Below are 17,282 nucleotides of genomic sequence, written 5' to 3'. Positions count from 1 at the left end.
CGGCCATGACGACCACCTCCCGCCTTTGGACCACGGCGGTGGAGCGGGCGATGGCCCTGGCTTTCGGCGGTGGTGTGGCGGCAATGGAGCGAACTGTATGCCGTATTTCACACACACATTGATATGGCTGCACGTTTTTGTTGTTCTGTATAATCGCAAACAGTTCGTCTGGATCAACCGTATGCCCAACATCGCACACGCAAGTAAAATCTGAACCGTGTTTGATGTACCCGCCATCACAAACGTTTTGCATCTTTTTTGACGGTTTTTTACATCACCGTTTGCGAATAATGCATCGCACACAGTTTCGTCAAAGGGTCTCTGATCGTATTGTTGCGTTAGCAGCATCCTGCAGTAGTGCAATGAGCAAAAGAGAGTCATCAGCAAAAAGTAAGTGGCTGACACTGGGAGCATTGTTGCAAATTTTATACCTCTTAGTCGGCCGTTTTTCTCCGCTTCATGAATCGTTGAGAATCCTTCTGCACATATGAGAAAGAGGTAGGGGGATAAAGGATCCCCTGCCTTAATCCGCGTTGAGGTAGGATGATATCTGTAACATAATTGTTAACCTTAATTTGGTATCTTACAATTGAGACACATGTCATTATTAATTTCACCCAACTCCTTCTGAACCCCAACTTTAAGAGCATACCTTCAAGAAAGTTCCATTCGACACGATCTTATGCTTTACTCATATCAAGTTTGAGTGTTGCATATCCCTTGGGCCCCTTTCTTTTGTTTTGCAAGTAGTGTATTAATTCATATGCAAGCAGTATATTATCCGATATAATGCGACCATGTACAAATGCACTCTGGCTGTGAGAAATAATATGAGGTAGAATCAATTTTACCCTGTTTGTTAGTACCTTAGCCACCACTTTGTAGACCACAATACATAGACTTATTGGCCTCAGCTCCTTCAGGTTCTTCGGCTTCGAGGTTTTGGGAATAAGTACCACTAGGGTGTCGTTCCACCCTTCGGGCATAGTTCCTCCTTTTAGTACATTCATCGCTTCTTTTGTTACTTGTTCTCCCACTGTCTCCCAGAAGCGTTTATAGAATAAAGCAGACATTGCGTCCGGCCCTGGTGCTTTCAGATCCCCAATATCATCAAGTGCCCTTTTGATCTCTTATGGTACGTATTCTGCACATAAGATCTCATTCATGTCTGTACTTACTATAGCAGGAACAACTCTCAGAACTTCGTCTATGTTATATCCAGTTTCAGACGAAAACAGATTGGAAAAATAGCTTGCTACATGCTCTTTTAGTTGTTCTCCATCTTCGACCCATGATCCATCTTCTTTCTGTAATTTCTCTATTTTATTTTTCCTTTTTCTCTTCGAAGCAAAAGAGTGGAAGTAGGCGGTATTTCGATCCCCTGAATGGAGCCATTTTACATGAGCACATTGTTTCTAAAAAGTGTTCAACTGGTTCTCCAACTTATTTAATTTCTCTTTGGTCACATGCTCACGATCCACAGTGCTAGGATTAATTTCGCTCCTCCTGATATTTTCCACTTCTTGTTTTTTCTCCATGATCCTCTTTTGCAGATTTCCTAGCACATTTGAATCCCATCCTTTTAGTTCGGATGGCACCTTCTTCAAGCCATCCATTAAGCAACCTCCTACCTCCACACCTGAGCTATTCTAAGCCCTTTTCACAATGTTTCCGCATTCATCCTCTTAGTAGCTCTAAGTATTGGGACGCGGAGGAATTGATCCCGAGCTCATATGCTCCCGCATGAACAGTAAAATCGAAAAAATATCGAAAAAAATTCAAAAAATTCCAATTTTTTTGGGAGAAACATTGACAAAAGTTCTAAGTGCCTGCAAAAATTCGTCGTGAAATCACATTCCTAGAAGGCATGGCAAAAAAAACAAAAACAGTACTCTGAAAAAGCTACTTTCAAAAGCATTTTGAAGCACTGAATTTGTTTTTTTTGCCACGCCTTACAGAAATGTGATTTCATGATGAATTTTTGCAGGCACTTAAAACTTTTGTCAATGTTTCTCTAAAAAAAATTGGATTTTTTTTAATTTGTTTTGATATTTTTTCGATTTTACTGTTCATGTGGGAGCATATGAGCTCGGAATCAAAAGATGACTTTCGTAAGTATGTATTGGCTTTACAGGAGATTGTACCCACCAGGCCAACGAAATCCCCACACATCACAGCCCCCTGCCACTGCCCAGCGATCCCGGTCCCACATGTCATTGGCACAGTCACCGCCACCCTTTTAGCTTGACTAGTTTTCCCCCTTTGTCCGTTCAGACCGACGGCGACCCCACCTCGTCCCCTTCCTTCCTCCGCCTTCACCGAAGCCGCCCTTTCTCCCCTGGAAGCTCTCTCCAACTCGAGCTCTTCCTCCGAGCGACCCCCCCCCCCCCCCCCCCCCCGCCCACCCCCGACGCTGTGCTCCTCTCCGCTCGATTGCTCCTCTTCCGCGGCGAGCTCCCCCGCCGGATTGAAGATCCGGATCCCTGCGCTCTTGGTAAGCCCTAATCACACCGTTTACGCCCAATTTGAGTCCTCCGAGCAATCGTGCTATTCCCGCGTGCGCGGGTGCTCGGGGGCAAGCTGTCTGAGCTTGCGGGAGGGATTTCTTTGTGCGACGCGTGGTCTGACATGCGGGCCCACCCCGGGGGTTGATCCGCCACAAGGGTTTGGCCACGGGATCCGGCATGGGTCGGGGCGTCTAGGATGATGGTGGTGTTGCTGATGGTGGCAGGGCTGTGGAGAGGTTCACGAGAGATGGTATGTGCTGGATTTAACTGGAATTGCTGGGATCTCTGCTGAGATCCGGGCGGTGAGTGGCGGTTGGTTGAGCCGGCTGGATCAATAGAGGCGGGCTAGAGTGCTGTAGTGGCAAGCTTCATTAGCTCTGAATTGGTGAATTCTTGATTGTAGCTACCACGAGACTTACAAATTTTCTGCGGGGTTTGGCAACCGAGAATGGCCAGAGTTTGCTGGACATTTGAAAAAGAATTGAGAGTAGTTCTCAGTGCTTCATTTTGTGCTTCAGCAACTTCTACATTTCGGTCATTGATGGACGTTGCATGGAGCCATGTATCATGGTTTATTTGATTTGTTAGCTAGCTCCAAGAACTTTGGGTAAAAGTCGCTCTGTTGTCCTTTTCCTTGTAGATGGTGCATTTCTGTTGGTGATGCTGATTGTCAAGTGGTCTTTGGTTTGTACTAGAGCTCATCCGCAGGAGCTACTAGTATCTCTGTCGAGCTTTGGTCTGTGCATGATTAACCGTATTTGGGATTTGACAACTAATTAGAAGTCTAATCTGATGGAAAACAAACAAATTTTGTGTCTCATAGTGTACCCCAAGAGGCCAAGACTTATGGAAGGAGTAGAGCTGGTTGCATTTATTAATAGTATTGTTGCATTAATGGGACACGTTGCATATAATTGGACGAGTTGTTTATTTATAATTTATGTACGACTAGTGTGTCACACTGCAGTTGGCCTGTTTTGCAGACTATGTTTTATCGGTCAATATTAATACGCAGAAAGTTTCTTTACACGAAGAGAAGTTTATGTTTGTAAAAATCATGGAATAAAACAAGATGTCACACGCGGAAATATTTATTTAAAACATTAAGTGGTGGCACAATCCATTAAGGTCGTGTGTTTTCTTCGGTCAAAGCTATCTTTTTTGCTCCTTACTTTGGACTTGGAGCGTACCATGTTACTTGATGTGAAAGACTGGTTCCATGATTTATTTATAACTCACGATCTTCTATATTGACAGGTATTTCTGTGATTTGAGATCTCTCACTGCTTCTTGGGCATTTGAGCTCAAATGGTTGCAAGATTAGTCTTTTGCAACTTTTTGTACTCATGTTGAACTTTTTAGCGGCGTAAACTTGCCAGAACCAGGTTAATGGCATCTGGTACAAAGTCAGACTTGTTGTCTGGCAGCCCTGATGGGCATGGGTACTTCAATGGATCACGCGGGTCATATTCGTCTGCTTCATTGGAAAGGTCTGGAAGCTTTCGTGAAGGTGGTGATAGTTATGCGACGTTCCCAGTATCAAGCTCAACAAGATCACCAGCAGTTGACTCTGCTACCTTGCTTCAATCCCTTGCCATGGAACTAAGGGCAGCAACTTTGGATCAGAAAGCATCTCGATTAGATGTAAAAAAATCAATAAGTTCCATATTTGGAACTTCCCCAGAAGAATCAACATCAACTCCATGTACAGGAAGGAACTTTCCTAATTCTGTTGAAGAGATCAGACGTTTGAGGCATAACATTAATGAGATGTCAAACAAAGCTAGGTACTACTCTCTATGCTGTCTTGTCAGATGAACTAAGAATTTGAAAGACGGCAGCAAATACGGAACTCCAAATTCTGTTAATTAGTTGATTGGCTGATGTGTCCAATTTAGAAACGCATCTTTTATTGGAGATAGGCCTTTCTTCTACAATACTGATTTTATCGTACTAGGAAACGTTCTATGGGCAGACAATGTGCATATGGATTATTATGTTAACTATGCACTAATTATTTAGTATGTTTTTTTTGCAGTTTAAGAGCTAGAGCTTTTGGTGCTGCTGTAGCGAAGATTGATAAATGTTGTCCTAACATTACACGAAAACGTTCCCGCGGAGACAGTTCATCTAATGAACGATCTACTGCATCTTTGTGTGGAGGAGCTATGTCCAGGATTGGCCCGCACGGCCATCTGAATGCAGATGATGCAGAACTTGGGCCTCAAAGAGAAGAGAGGACAAAGAATGCAGTACAAAATAGGAGATTGCGTACATCCATGACGGAGGTTGTAGCTTGCAGCGCTAAATTTTGTTTAACTCTTCGCTTGTCACTTCTTTTCTTCTAAATGGTTGTTTAATAACTAGTTGCTACAGTGTTGTACAAAAAGGAATGATATGACTATGTGTTGCTACTCAGTGTACGTGTGGTTCTCTATTAGTTTTCCACACTATCAAATTAGGCCTTGCTTTAAACTGATTTTCTCTCCATTTATCATGTTGTTTAGCTATATGTTCTACTAGATTGACTGATATGCTGTTTTGTCATTGTTAACTTGCATGCAATGATATTTCTTGTGCATGGAAATCAGATGACCTGCCAGTTTTATTTAACTTATTATTATGGATTTTTATATATTTGTTTAGTTTACATTCCATTGTTCTCTTAATTGATAACACGGCTTATTTCTGGTTTACTAGATGGACTCAAGGACCGCGAGTATGTCAAGGGGGTTGGCACCCGTTGATAGAAGCTCGGATCCTGGGAAAGTTACAAATGGTGGTCAAGCAGTTCTTGAAGAAAAAACGAGAGGCTTGGCAACTAGTATTGATGGTTGGGAGAAGCCAAAGATGAAGAAAAAGCGTTCTGCCATCAAGGCAGATGTTTCATCCGTTAGTACTTCACGAACCATGGATGTAGACCGGGAGCAGAAACAAGGCATGCAACACAAGTTTAGCAGTGATGCCAGGGCAAGAATGGGAAGTTCCCCTAGTTTCAGGTGAAAGACTCATTCTTCGATCCTTGCTTTTCATTGCACTGATTCTCTATTGTTCAGGCTTCATTTGCTCTGAGAAATTCAACTGTTTCTCTCTGTACATTCTTCAAATTCAGTAATTCCACTAAATTTAATAGGAAGTCCTTCTCATGACCATTTGACAATTTAATCAGCATCTTTCTTCTTCTTCTTCTTCTTCTTCTTCTTCTTCTTCTTCTTCTGGGTATTAATTATGTGAAACTGAATGTGCAGGTCTGGAGCTGTTGCATCTGTCTCTGGTACTGGTAAAGCGGACTTGTTTTCTGCACAAAATGGTCTTGTTGGGCGATCCCTGAATAGGAATGACCAAGACAGTGGTTTCCATCCTACTAACAAAAGGGATCGACAACTTGTTTTAGATAAGGAAATGTCCAATCCCAAAGCTATTAACAAGTAAGATGTTTCTCTACCTTTCACTTTGTATCCTCTTACCCCAATTCATCACTTGCCACATCGAATGGATGTAGTTACATCCTGTGTGTCAAGACTTACTTTTTTCTACCAATATTTGCTTCTTTCTGCAAGTAAAAAAATGCATGGCATCTGATGCATTGAATTTTTCAGACTCAATGAAGATGACACTAGTTCTAATATCACAGCAGTATCAAAGGCAAACGGGTCTGCTAGGGGACCCCGATCAAACTCTGGTTCATTATTAAAGTCATCTCCAAACAGGCATCGACTACAAGCTAATCCTGATGACTGGGAACATCCTTCTGCCACAAATAAGTTGAATTCTGCTAGTGGATCTGGCAATTCTAAACGTACAAAGTCTGCACATTCACTATCCCCTCCCACCCAGTGGGGTGGGCAGAGGCCTCAGAAGATTTCCCGTTCAGCAAGGAAGTCAAATCTAGTCCCCATCATCACAAGCACTGATGGGACATTAGTATCTGGTTCGCTTGAAAGTCCATCTATCAGTGAACAATCTGCCGGGTTACCCAGGCGTGCGTCTATAAATGCTTCACAACAAGCCAAAAGGGGAGATCATGGGCACTCAACTGGACCTGAAGGAGGCGAGTTTGGATTTGCTGAGAAAAAGTTGAGGGACAAAAGCAAAAGGGCTGGTGAACTGGATGATGGCCACTGTGGTTTTCAAAAGACTGCAATGCTTGGGCATCCTTCCAAAAAGAATAAGTTTTCTGCTGATGAAGATATTGGCGATGCTTCACGAAGACAAGGAAGGATTGGTCGTGGTTTTACTCCAACCAGGCCCAGTACCCCTTCATCACTTGACAAGCTTGAAAATGCTCCGATTACAAAACAAAGAAGTGTAAGGACAGTCTCAGAGAGAAACGAAAGGTGAGATTTTTCCTCAACCAACCGCAAGTCATTTGAGATACGGCTCAGAGATATTCTTACAGTGAATTTTCCTTGCAGTAAATCTGGAAGACCACTGATAAAGAAGATATCAGAGCGTAAAGGCAATGCACGCCCTAGGCATACAATTAGCAATCTGCAGGCGGACTCTCCTGGTACGTGCCCACCACCGAGTGTTCAACTGTTGTTTGTGATTCTGGTGTTCTTTCATTCTGCTGACGTTGTGTTATTCACTTGCCAGTGCAATCAGAAGATGATCATGAGGAACTGCTTGCTTCAGCAAATTCTGCTCTAAGTATTTACTATACTCCTTAAAGTCCAGCATTTATCTTTGACAGAAGTCCATATTACAACCCTGAATTGTCAACAAAGTCTAAGATACAACCCCGAACTTCAAAACTGTCTACTTTACAACCTCAGACTTCCAAAACCGGACAAAAACCAACCATGAACTGGTTTCAACTTTCAACACAGTTTTGACGATTTTGACCATTGACTTCATAGTCAGCATCATCTTTTTATTTGGAAGTTACTGAGTGATGTTTCTGCTTGTTTTAGGGTCTGCTTATGGAAGTGCATTTTGGCGGCAGGTGGATCCTTTCTTTGGTTTTGTGACCACAGAAGACATAGCGTACCTAAGTGAACAGGTATACATGATCTTATTTTCTATCAAAATAATTACTCTTTACTCGTCAGTTTCTTGATTAATACTTCAATTGTTTAGATACATTTGCTAGATGACTCTGCTGCGAGCAGGTCAGTTGAAGGAGACGAAAGTCAGAAATACAAGGTACTATAGTAGGCTATGAAGATTACTCCTTTCATTACACTATGTAAAAATATGTCTGATTAGCTATGCATTTGTGGGTAGTTACCATATATAGAAGTCGAGAATGCATTCATAGTTTGATACCCTCTATTTAACATTAATCCCTACCATTTTCTTCTGGTCCAGTCAATTTATGCTGAAATTTTTCAATTTTGCAGGGTAGCCTTGAATACATTTCAGAGCCATCAACTCCGGCTGGTAGCAACAAAGATGACCATAGTGCTCTTCCAAATGGGTATGCCCTGAATGGGATGGTGAATGATTCAGGCGCCTGGGGGACAAGCTGCATCGAACCTATCCTGGATCAACTTGTCCAAGGAATTGATGTGCGAGAAGTTGGTTCGGTTGGCCAAAGACTTATTCAAGCTTGGATAGATGAAGATAAGGTTGATGATATTGCCAACGACGGTTACAGAAGCGAAGGATATCCATTCGATACACATGAAATACATTTTGATGAAGGAGGATGGAAATCTCATTCAGAAGGTTATAAGTTGGAGCCTTTGCTGAATTTTGAAGCTGCAGGGAATTGCCCTAATGGTTTCATGTTGGGATCTGATTGGAAATACAATGATGAACCGTCACAAAAGAACAGTAATGTCATGGAGAAGGCCAAGGTGTGGCCCGAGTTTCAGTACAGTGAAATGTGCTTCAGTGATAGGATTATCATCGAGCTAAGTGAAGTGGGTGTATCTATTGAACCCGTGGTAGGTATCTTGTCACTATTACAGTAGCATTTTATGCAATTTGTTTTGGTTACGTAGGATTTTATTTTTCATTGATTATCTTCCCATGTGCATTTTGTACACAAACATGCATGGTCTACTCTCAGTAACAGCTTATTTTCAATCCATTTCTTTTGCGTAATCAGATAATAACCTGATTGCCTTAGCAGTAAGAGGTTGACAACCATTGAAGTTAGATCACTCATGAGTGGGTTTGCCTAATCTGTCGAGACTGCTCATATTCCAACAGCTTGCTCGTGTTGAAGTGTATATGTGGATTGCCTAGCCCTTTCCATCAGTTCGTACTTTTGGTTGTGTTGGCTAGTGCATGAAGCTTAACGTGGTTTAGGACCTAGGGTCTTGAGTTCATGTCCAGGCTTTTGCAATTTATTAAAAAATTGCTGCTGCCCCCCTCTGTGTCCACGTATAGGCCTCTGTAGCCATACCTCTTTGAGTCTATTCACGTGTTGACTTCCCGCGTCACACGTGAGAGGGGGCTAGTGCATGAAGCTTAACACGTTGCACCGTTTTTGGTGGGTTATTGCTAATGAACAGCCATAGTAGACCTAGTTCAGAAGTCACTGCATTAGCAGTTTCTTCTATTGTTAGTTTAATAATTAGGTGCCTTCTTATTTAGTAGGGGCTATGTTTTTCAACTGTTAAGAATGTTGGACATGTGAAGAGTATTTTATGCTACACACCAAATATACCTCCAGCCGAATAATAATAATAGTAATATGATGAGTATTGGAGGCAAATAGTAGGTAAATTTTATAAGCATTTGAATATGGGTATTTATGTTTAGCTCTATTTATTAATAAATATTGATGTTTATATTTATTGATAGAAGTATGTATGTTTATATTTATTGATAAAAGTATTTATGTTTAGGTCTCTTAGTTTTCTGAAATTACAGTGCAGATCGTTTTTCCATGTTTTGACTGTTCTGTTACCATTCCAGCCTGATCTTGCACAGAGTGAAGACGAGGATGTCAATGCTGAAATCTGTAGATTAGAAGGCCAACTTCATAAGGAGGTATTAATAAATCACTATACATGTGTGTGTGTGTGCGCGTCGACTAACCTGTTTCACTATTTTGAGTGTCATTGGCTCATTCCTTCAACATACGATGTCAAGTTAATTGTAATCCTTTTATGGTGTTGAAGGTTCTCGAGAAGGAAAAGTTACTAGCGAAGTTGGACAGAATGGTTAGAACTGAGAAGGAGTCTCAGCAGAGGTATTGTACATTGTTTCTTATTTGTTACAACACTATTTCATGAGTTTCAAACTTATATCTACACGGTTCGGCCCCATACCAGGGAATTTTCACGGCGCGCCATGGAGAGACTTGTGCTCATTGCTTACGAGAAATACATGGTAATAATTTCATTCTAAAAATCTCAAAAATACAGCTACCTCTTAATTTCTTTGGGTCATTGGCTAGGGTGCACTAATGTAGTTTCCTAATTGCTAATATAGTATGAATATAACCCTAATTTTGTTTTACTTGGGTTTTTGAGTCGAATGAAGATATTTGCTAAAATTGAAGGTTTTGTGTTGATGTTATTGTTGTTTGAAAATTTCTTAATAATCAAGATTTGTTTTCTCATACCAAGCATTTCCTGTTTATGAGATAATGACCTTGGTTGCTTTGTTTACCTCATTTTTTTGTGAATCCCAATTTCATTATGTTAGAATACTTTATTAAACGGTTATTATTGTTGCTGCCAAACTACAGGCATTCTGTGGCTCAAATAATTCAAGCAGCAAAAGTGTTAATAGAGCTAGCAAACATGCTGCCCTCAGTTTTGTTAAACGCACGATGGCTCGTTGCCAAATCTACGAAGAGGCAGGAACAAGCTGCTTTGATGAAGCCCCTTTCAAGGATATGTTTATATCAGCAACTTCACACAGAAAGGACCCAGATTCTGCTTCACAAGGTATTGTTTGTACTTTATATTAACTATTAAGCACCCATACACAGATTCATAAAGACAAGTAATACTTGCGCTCTTGGTAGTAAGCATTCGTGTATACCGAATACTGTTCTGCTTTGTCTTCACTATAATATCGCTTGTGTTCTTACTCGTCTTTTTACAGAAAATAATACACTACCAAAATCGGTCCAAAGGTCTAGTGCATCAGATGCTTCTCGAGCGAGCAGTCACATGTCGGATCTGTCATTTGCTAAGGAGGATCCCTGGACAAATAATGTAAAACAAAGGGAATTGTTGCTTGATGAGGTTGTAGGCAGCATAACTGGAGGAACCCTGAAGACTTCGGGCCTTGGGGCTTCCCTTGTTAGCAATACAAAAGGAAAGAGAAGTGAGAGAGATAGGGAAGGTAAAGGGCACAGATCAGGGCGACCGCCATCGTCCAGTGTAAAAGGGGAACGGAAGAATAAAACAAAGCCCAAACAGAGGACAGCCAACATATCTGCTCCTGTGGGCAGTGCTCCTCCCCGGGATCCGGATCCACAGCCGCAGACGATAGTAACTCCTTCAGACAACAAGAGCAAGGACAGTAGCACCTTTGCTGCCACTAGACGTGATGAACAGGCAAATCCCGCAAACGATGCTGAAATACCAGACTTGTCTAACCTTGAGCTGCCAGGAATCGACGGCGATTTCGGCGGCTGGTTGAATAATATAGACGACGACGATGGGTTCCAGGATCTCGACTTGATGGGCCTCGAGATCCCCATGGACGACATCAACGAGATTAATATGATGATATAGGCCCACATAGAAAGCTTCATATAGTGCACAGGTAACAGGTGGTTCTCTCAAGATAACCACCAACCCCAGCAGGTTTAACACCAGGCCGGATAGTCTCCAGGTAGCATTTTTTCTTTTTCGATAAAAGCTTGTAGAGACCTCACACCCCTCCCCCCCTTTGTATCATCGGCGTGCAGCTCGCCTCCCTACCTTGTACAACACGTCACTCTGTACTGTACATATCTATTTTGGTGCTGTACAAGGCAGGGAGGCCGGTTGCTTGACTGTACTTGAAAGGCTGTACATATGGTATCCCCTTGTGCTAAAATAAAGCGGCGTCGGTTATAGCTTTACTTCTGTTGCCTGTTGGCGTTTTTGTTGGTTGCGGTCTGCCGCAACAGTTGGCGCACACCTCCGTTGCTACCTGGCAGGCGCATTTCCCTTGCTATTTCGGAACGTCTTGTGTATCTCGGCCGATGCTTTCTGTCACCTGTTTCACTGGACCATGTGACCCCGTCTCGTTATGCCAGCCCAATTGCGGGACCAAGTACTATGAACTTCAAATTGAGCTGAAAGAGACACTCCCTCTGTTAAGATCTTATATTTCTTTAGAAAGGGAGTACCAACTAGTCTTGCTATAACAAGGTCCATCCATTTTATTATCGCCAAATGTAGCTTAATTATGCCGCTTTGATTATAAAAGATCGGATACCGATCACATAGCAATTGTTGTGACGAGTAGCACAACAAGCCCAAAAGAAAAGAAGAAGAAACAAATGCCAACAATGACAGCTTGACAAAAGCACGGATGACGTGCCACCGCTGCGCCCTCCAGAATCGACCCAGCACAGATCAAGGCTCCGATCCGTCGCGTACCAAGCAGCACCTCCAAGAAGGAATGCAACGCCGACGATGCTGCTGCCTGGACGTGTCCTAGGATACCGAGTAACATATACTCACCCCCTTCCGGTTTACAGATCCTAATTCAAAAAACTTCCCAACCAAGAATTTGATAAATTTTATAGTTTGCAAAAGAACATAATTAATACGTTCCTTTCTCAAGTTTATTTACAAATTTATTAATTAGAGTACAATGCATGCATGCATGACCACGTAAATAACAAAAAAACACATGCATATAGTGAGTTTTCTTATGATTAATTTAATACGCCTCAAAATCTGAACAGGTGATGGATAGAAATAGGACTAGCAAAGTGAAAAAAAAAGATATATACTCCGCCATATCTTGTGCTAATAAATGTAAACTCGCATGTAGTAGCAGTAACGGAAACGCCCGTCAAGTGTGAGCCCACTGGCGTACTCACTTGAAAACCACCAGCAAAACCGTTACTGGGCGAGGAGCCGAGACGACGTGACGGCGACGTGCGGGCGTGCGGTTGGGTAACGCCTCGCCCACCCAACCAAACTCAACGCACGCACAACACATTCAGTGATAATCGCAACCACACCTGAACGAACTCCCCAACAGGAAAATAGTAGCGATCCATCGATCCAACCGGCCCAACTAATTCACAGGAAAACAGTGCGCATCCGAAATGCTTCTGTTTCTCTTGCAGGAGTAATTTCTTCTAAGGTAAATAAACCAACAAAAAAAAAACTACTAGCTAGATTCTACTAGCAGGGGATGGAAATGGATGACGGACATGGGTGAGATCGACGAGTAACAACGAGGAGTTGAATGGAACATGCAATGCAGATGCTTGGCGTCTCGTCTATCCGTCCGTCCGTTGGTCTCGACCGCCTGCCGGGTGCGTTTCTGCCCGATCGACCCTGGCCGTCGGCAGGGTGGCCGCCGCCGCGCCGGCTCTGCCCAGGGACGCCATGATGGAGCACACACTGCCCATTTGCCGCCGCACCTCATCTTCGACCATCCGCTTCATCGCCTCCATGAACCACGGGTTCTGCTCCAGCATCGCCCTCGCGCTCTCCATCCACGCCTCCTTCACCGGCGCTGGCGCCGGCACTGGCGCCGGGGGAGCCGGCGGGGTGACGGCGCCGACCCCGGTTCCCGGCAGGCTGAGTGACAGCGACGTGGGCGGGTCGGGCGGCGGCGCCTGGTCGTCCACCTTCACCGCGGGAGGGACGTCCACGCGGGGCCGCTTGGCGTTGGCGGGCGGTTCCACCGAGCCGTCGCTGTCGTCGTCGTCGTCGTAGTCGTCCTCCCCGCCCTTGGTGAGATCCACAGATTGGAACGACATGGCAGCGGCAGGCGCGAAGACGGGCCCGCCCGCCGCGTTGCCCGCGGTGGCGGCGGCCGCGGCCGCCCTGCGGCGTTTCCGCAGCGTGGAGTTCCAGTGGTTCTTGACGGAGTTGTCGGTGCGGCCGACGAGCTTGCGCGCGATGGTGGCCCACTTGTTGCCGTGCTTGCTGTGGAGGTCGAAGATGAGGCGGTCCTCGTCGGGGGTGAAGGCGCGGCGGTGCACCCCGGGGCTGAGCTGGTTGCACCAGCGCAGGCGGCAGGATTTGCCCGTCCGGCCGGGGATCTCGGCGCTGATGACGGTCCAGTTCCTGGCCCCGTGGCGCGCCACGGCGTCGCGCAGCAGCTCGTCCTCCTCGGGGCTCCACGACCCCTTGATCCTCCCCGCCCCCGTCCCCGCGCCGTCCGACCCGCCCCCGCCGTCCGGCATGCCTCCTCTCCCCTCTCTACCCGCGTCGGTCTCGGTCTCGGCTGCGGCTGCCGCGTGGGTTGTGCATATAAGGACGTACGTGGACGTGGGCGTGCGGTTGGGCCGGGGGACGGGATGCGGGGCGAGAGAGGGGAGGGCGTTGGTTGGTTCGTGTGCTCCTGCGGGCGTGTTAGGTGGGCGGGCGCGCTTTACAGTTTCGCGTTTCGGGCGTTTTCCGTGGGGTTTTTGGGCGTTTTCGGTGGTTTCCGGCGGGCGGTGCGTGGGACGGATGGTATGGCCGGCGTCACCCGCGAACCGCCGGCGATGGACGCATTTGCATGCCCGGCTGGCTACACGGCGTGCGTGCGTGCGTGCGCGCGCGATGTGCCGGGCCAGGCCAGGCCAGGCGGGGCTGGATGTCACGCGTCGCGACCTGCTAGTGCTACCGTTTCTCTCGAGTGGTGCGGGGAAGGTGGCCCGCGAGGCGTCCATGCTGCGCTCTGCCGTTTCCTGTTATCTCCAGCCCCAGGGTGCGACGTGCCGTGGGGGAGGGAGGGAGGGAGGATCGGTCGCAATCCGCCAAATACTGGTGCCGTCGGGCGATATCTTATTTGCTGATAAGAGTCGATGAGTTGTAGTACCAATCTGAAGCTTGTCGCCGTTACGATGCTTCTGTTTATCTAAAAGAAGGGTCTGATGCTGGTTTTATGTTTGTGTGCTGCAAAAAATTACTTCTAAACCGACCAATTTATGACTACAACTTTACAAGTTTTACAAGTTACTAAGTAGTACCACAAAATTTTGAGTAATTCAAATATTAAATTGCACACTATCTTAAAGATTAAAGGTTTGGCGTCATGAAGTCTTCTTCCATAGTTCCATGTACCACATGCTGCAGCTGCAGTTTCATGGCTGGTAGTGGTATACGTGTAGGTGTAGCCAGAAGGGGCTCTGCATGCTCCTGTATGAGTGCGCCCACGCGTGAGCATGTGCGTAGAAAAAAAAAGATGGCTGCATGCGAGGGAAGATCGCAACCTTCATACCAGAAACTGGCGCTATCTTGTTGCCTTCCAATTACACACACTTGCATTTGGCCGATAGTGCACAAGAGAAACCGCCTCTCGCTTCTTTATTTATTTATTTTTTAGAAAAAATAGCCAGATCACTTAAACCGTTTAGTCCTTTGCTGCATACTTTTTGGGTGATTACAGGATTTTCGTTTCTAATTCCATGTACGAAGATTAAGTGTACAAGCTTAAATGGCGTCAACTTCACTCCTCGCAAAAAAATAAAAAACTTCACCCTTTTTTTTTAAGAGTATGCCAAATGCGTACCGTATTTTTATAAAAGAGAGAAGCAATTTTTACAAGATTCGTGACTGATGCGAACATCATCACGATTACACCAACTCCAACAGAGAAAGAAAAGCTACTCTCTCACAAATCTAGCTAAACCCACAACTCCTACTCCCGCAAGTTTCCATAGCTTGATGTCCTCAAAGATTTGACGCACTAAATTTGCCGGCGTTCTAATCTGATCGATCCGATTGAACACCCTCGCGTTCCTTTGCTTCCAAAGCTGCCAAGCTGTCGCGATGATGAAGGAGTCAAGACCTCGCTTATCCAATCCCTGTAAGGTAACCCGTGTCCTTCCCCACCATTCCATGAAGGAATCATCATGGCTCGGGATGCGTAAGTTGACTTGTAAGTAATCGAAGCATCCGTGCCACACTTGCCTCGCATAGACACATTGTGCCAAGATGTGATCCACATTGTCCTTCTCTTGGCAGCACGTATAGCACACCGAAGGAGCGTCCTGCAAACCGTGCCGCGCTCGCTGATCAGATGTCCATAGCCTGTTTTGGGAAGCTAGCCAGGCAAAGATTTTGCACCTGAGGGGTGCCCAGCTACGCCAGATCCACTGGGCTGCGGCAGGACGCGTTAACCCCTGGCAAAGACGACTGTAGGTGGATTTCGTGGTGTATGCACCTGAGGCGTCGCAAGGCCAAGTGAACTGATCCTCCTCCTAGACATCCCTGTCAACCGTTGCAATTGCCTGCTGCAAGTGGATTAACTGCATGTGTGCCGTAAAAGAAAGCTCGTCTCTGATGTCATGTAACCAATCATCCTCCATTAGAGCCTGTTGCACTATTCTCTTCCGCTTGGTTCTAGCATCCACCATGCCAGCAATCAAGGGAGCTATGTCACCGACGGCGAAACCATGTAGCCATCTGTCTGTCCAGAACAAGACCCTGCTACCTTCTCCTACCTTTATTAGCACCATGCTATCAAAGACTGCTCTTGCCTCTTGATCCACCATGAGTTGTAGACCTTGCCAAGGACGAGTGAGGTCAGTCCTGCTCAGCCACTCCCAACGCACTCTCATGGCTAGTCCTTGCAACTTTAGGTTCTTGACTCCCAATCCTCCAAAGCAAGTTGGCCTGCAAATAGTTTGCCACGCCACCAGACATTGCCCTCCGTTCACTGATTCTTTCCCTGCCCAGAAAAAGGCACACATCCATTTGTCGATCTCTTCAAATACCCATTGGGGTGCGTCCATGACTAGCAAGTGGTGTACCGGGCGCGCCGATAGCACACTCTTGACAAGCACAAGTCTGCCAGGCCTCTGGATCAGTCCCCTTTGCCAAGATGGTATGAATCTCTTTGCCTGGTCAAGCAAGGGCTGCCACTCCACTCGGGTGAGCTGATGTACACTAAGTTGAGGACCAAGATATTTGCATGGCCAATCTTCCCCCCGGCAGTTCAAATAGTGTTGAACCCTATCTCCATCTTCCTGTTGCCCTTGTATCACGATGGCCGAAGTTTTTCTGTAGTTAACACGCAAACCAGAAGCATGACCGAACACCTGTAGCATTGCTCTCACGCATGAGAGGTCCTGGGCTGTGGGCCGGATGAAAAGGGCCACGTCGTCTGCGTATATGGACAATCTATGGTTTGCCTTGATTCCGTTGAAGGAGGAAAGCACACCCTCGCTGGATGCCTTGCAGATGAGAGCGGACAGAGCATCCATGGCTATGACGAAAAGTAGCGGGGAACTTGGATCTCTTGACGCAGACCTTTAGCATGAGCAAACTGTTGGGGAACATAGCAATTTCAAAAATTTCCTACGCACACGCAAGATTATGGTGATGTATAGCAACGAGAGGGGAGAGTGTTGTCCACGTACCCTCGTAGACCATAAGCGGAAGTGTTATGAGAACGCGGTTGATGTAGTCGCACGTCTTCACGATCCGACCGATCCAAGTACCGAACGCACAGCACCTCCGAGTTCAGCACACGTTCAGCTCGATGACGTCCCACGAACTCCGATCCAGCAGAGCTTCGCGGGAGAGTTCCGTCAGCACGACGGCATGATGACGGTGATGATGTTGCTACCGACGCAGGGCTTCGTCTAAGCACCGCTACGATATGATCGAGGTGGATTATGGTGGAGGGGGGTACCGCACACGGCTTGGAACAATCAACCTGTGTGTCCTAGGATGCCCCCCGCCCCCGTATATA

At 45.7% G+C, this 17,282-nt stretch overlaps 1 protein-coding gene and 1 non-coding gene across 2 annotated transcripts; one reads left to right on the top strand and one right to left on the bottom strand.

The window, feature by feature from the left end:
- The first annotated feature begins 2,268 nt into the window (after positions 1 to 2,268).
- LOC109769808 (uncharacterized) lies at positions 2,269 to 11,487 on the top strand. The gene is made up of 16 exons (XR_005773746.3): positions 2,269 to 2,494; positions 3,765 to 4,294; positions 4,546 to 4,795; positions 5,208 to 5,506; positions 5,756 to 5,935; positions 6,107 to 6,844; positions 6,923 to 7,017; positions 7,104 to 7,157; positions 7,421 to 7,509; positions 7,587 to 7,652; positions 7,850 to 8,398; positions 9,378 to 9,452; positions 9,584 to 9,654; positions 9,737 to 9,794; positions 10,156 to 10,357; positions 10,518 to 11,487. It is a non-coding gene; the product is annotated as an uncharacterized protein (transcript).
- Positions 11,488 to 12,663: 1,176 nt separating this feature from the next.
- On the bottom strand, positions 12,664 to 13,939 carry LOC109769809 (uncharacterized). The gene has a single exon (XM_020328516.4). It carries the CDS (start codon positions 13,780 to 13,782, stop codon positions 12,868 to 12,870), a length of 915 nt encoding a protein of 304 aa, XP_020184105.1. The 5' UTR covers positions 13,783 to 13,939; the 3' UTR covers positions 12,664 to 12,867.
- Positions 13,940 to 17,282: the final 3,343 nt, after the last annotated feature.

This window comes from Aegilops tauschii, chromosome 1 (genome assembly GCF_002575655.3).
Source record: "Aegilops tauschii subsp. strangulata cultivar AL8/78 chromosome 1, Aet v6.0, whole genome shotgun sequence".
NCBI lineage: Eukaryota > Viridiplantae > Streptophyta > Magnoliopsida > Poales > Poaceae > Aegilops > Aegilops tauschii.
The sequence above is the reverse complement of the archived record's forward strand: the minus strand, read 5'-3'. Positions and strand labels throughout refer to the sequence as shown.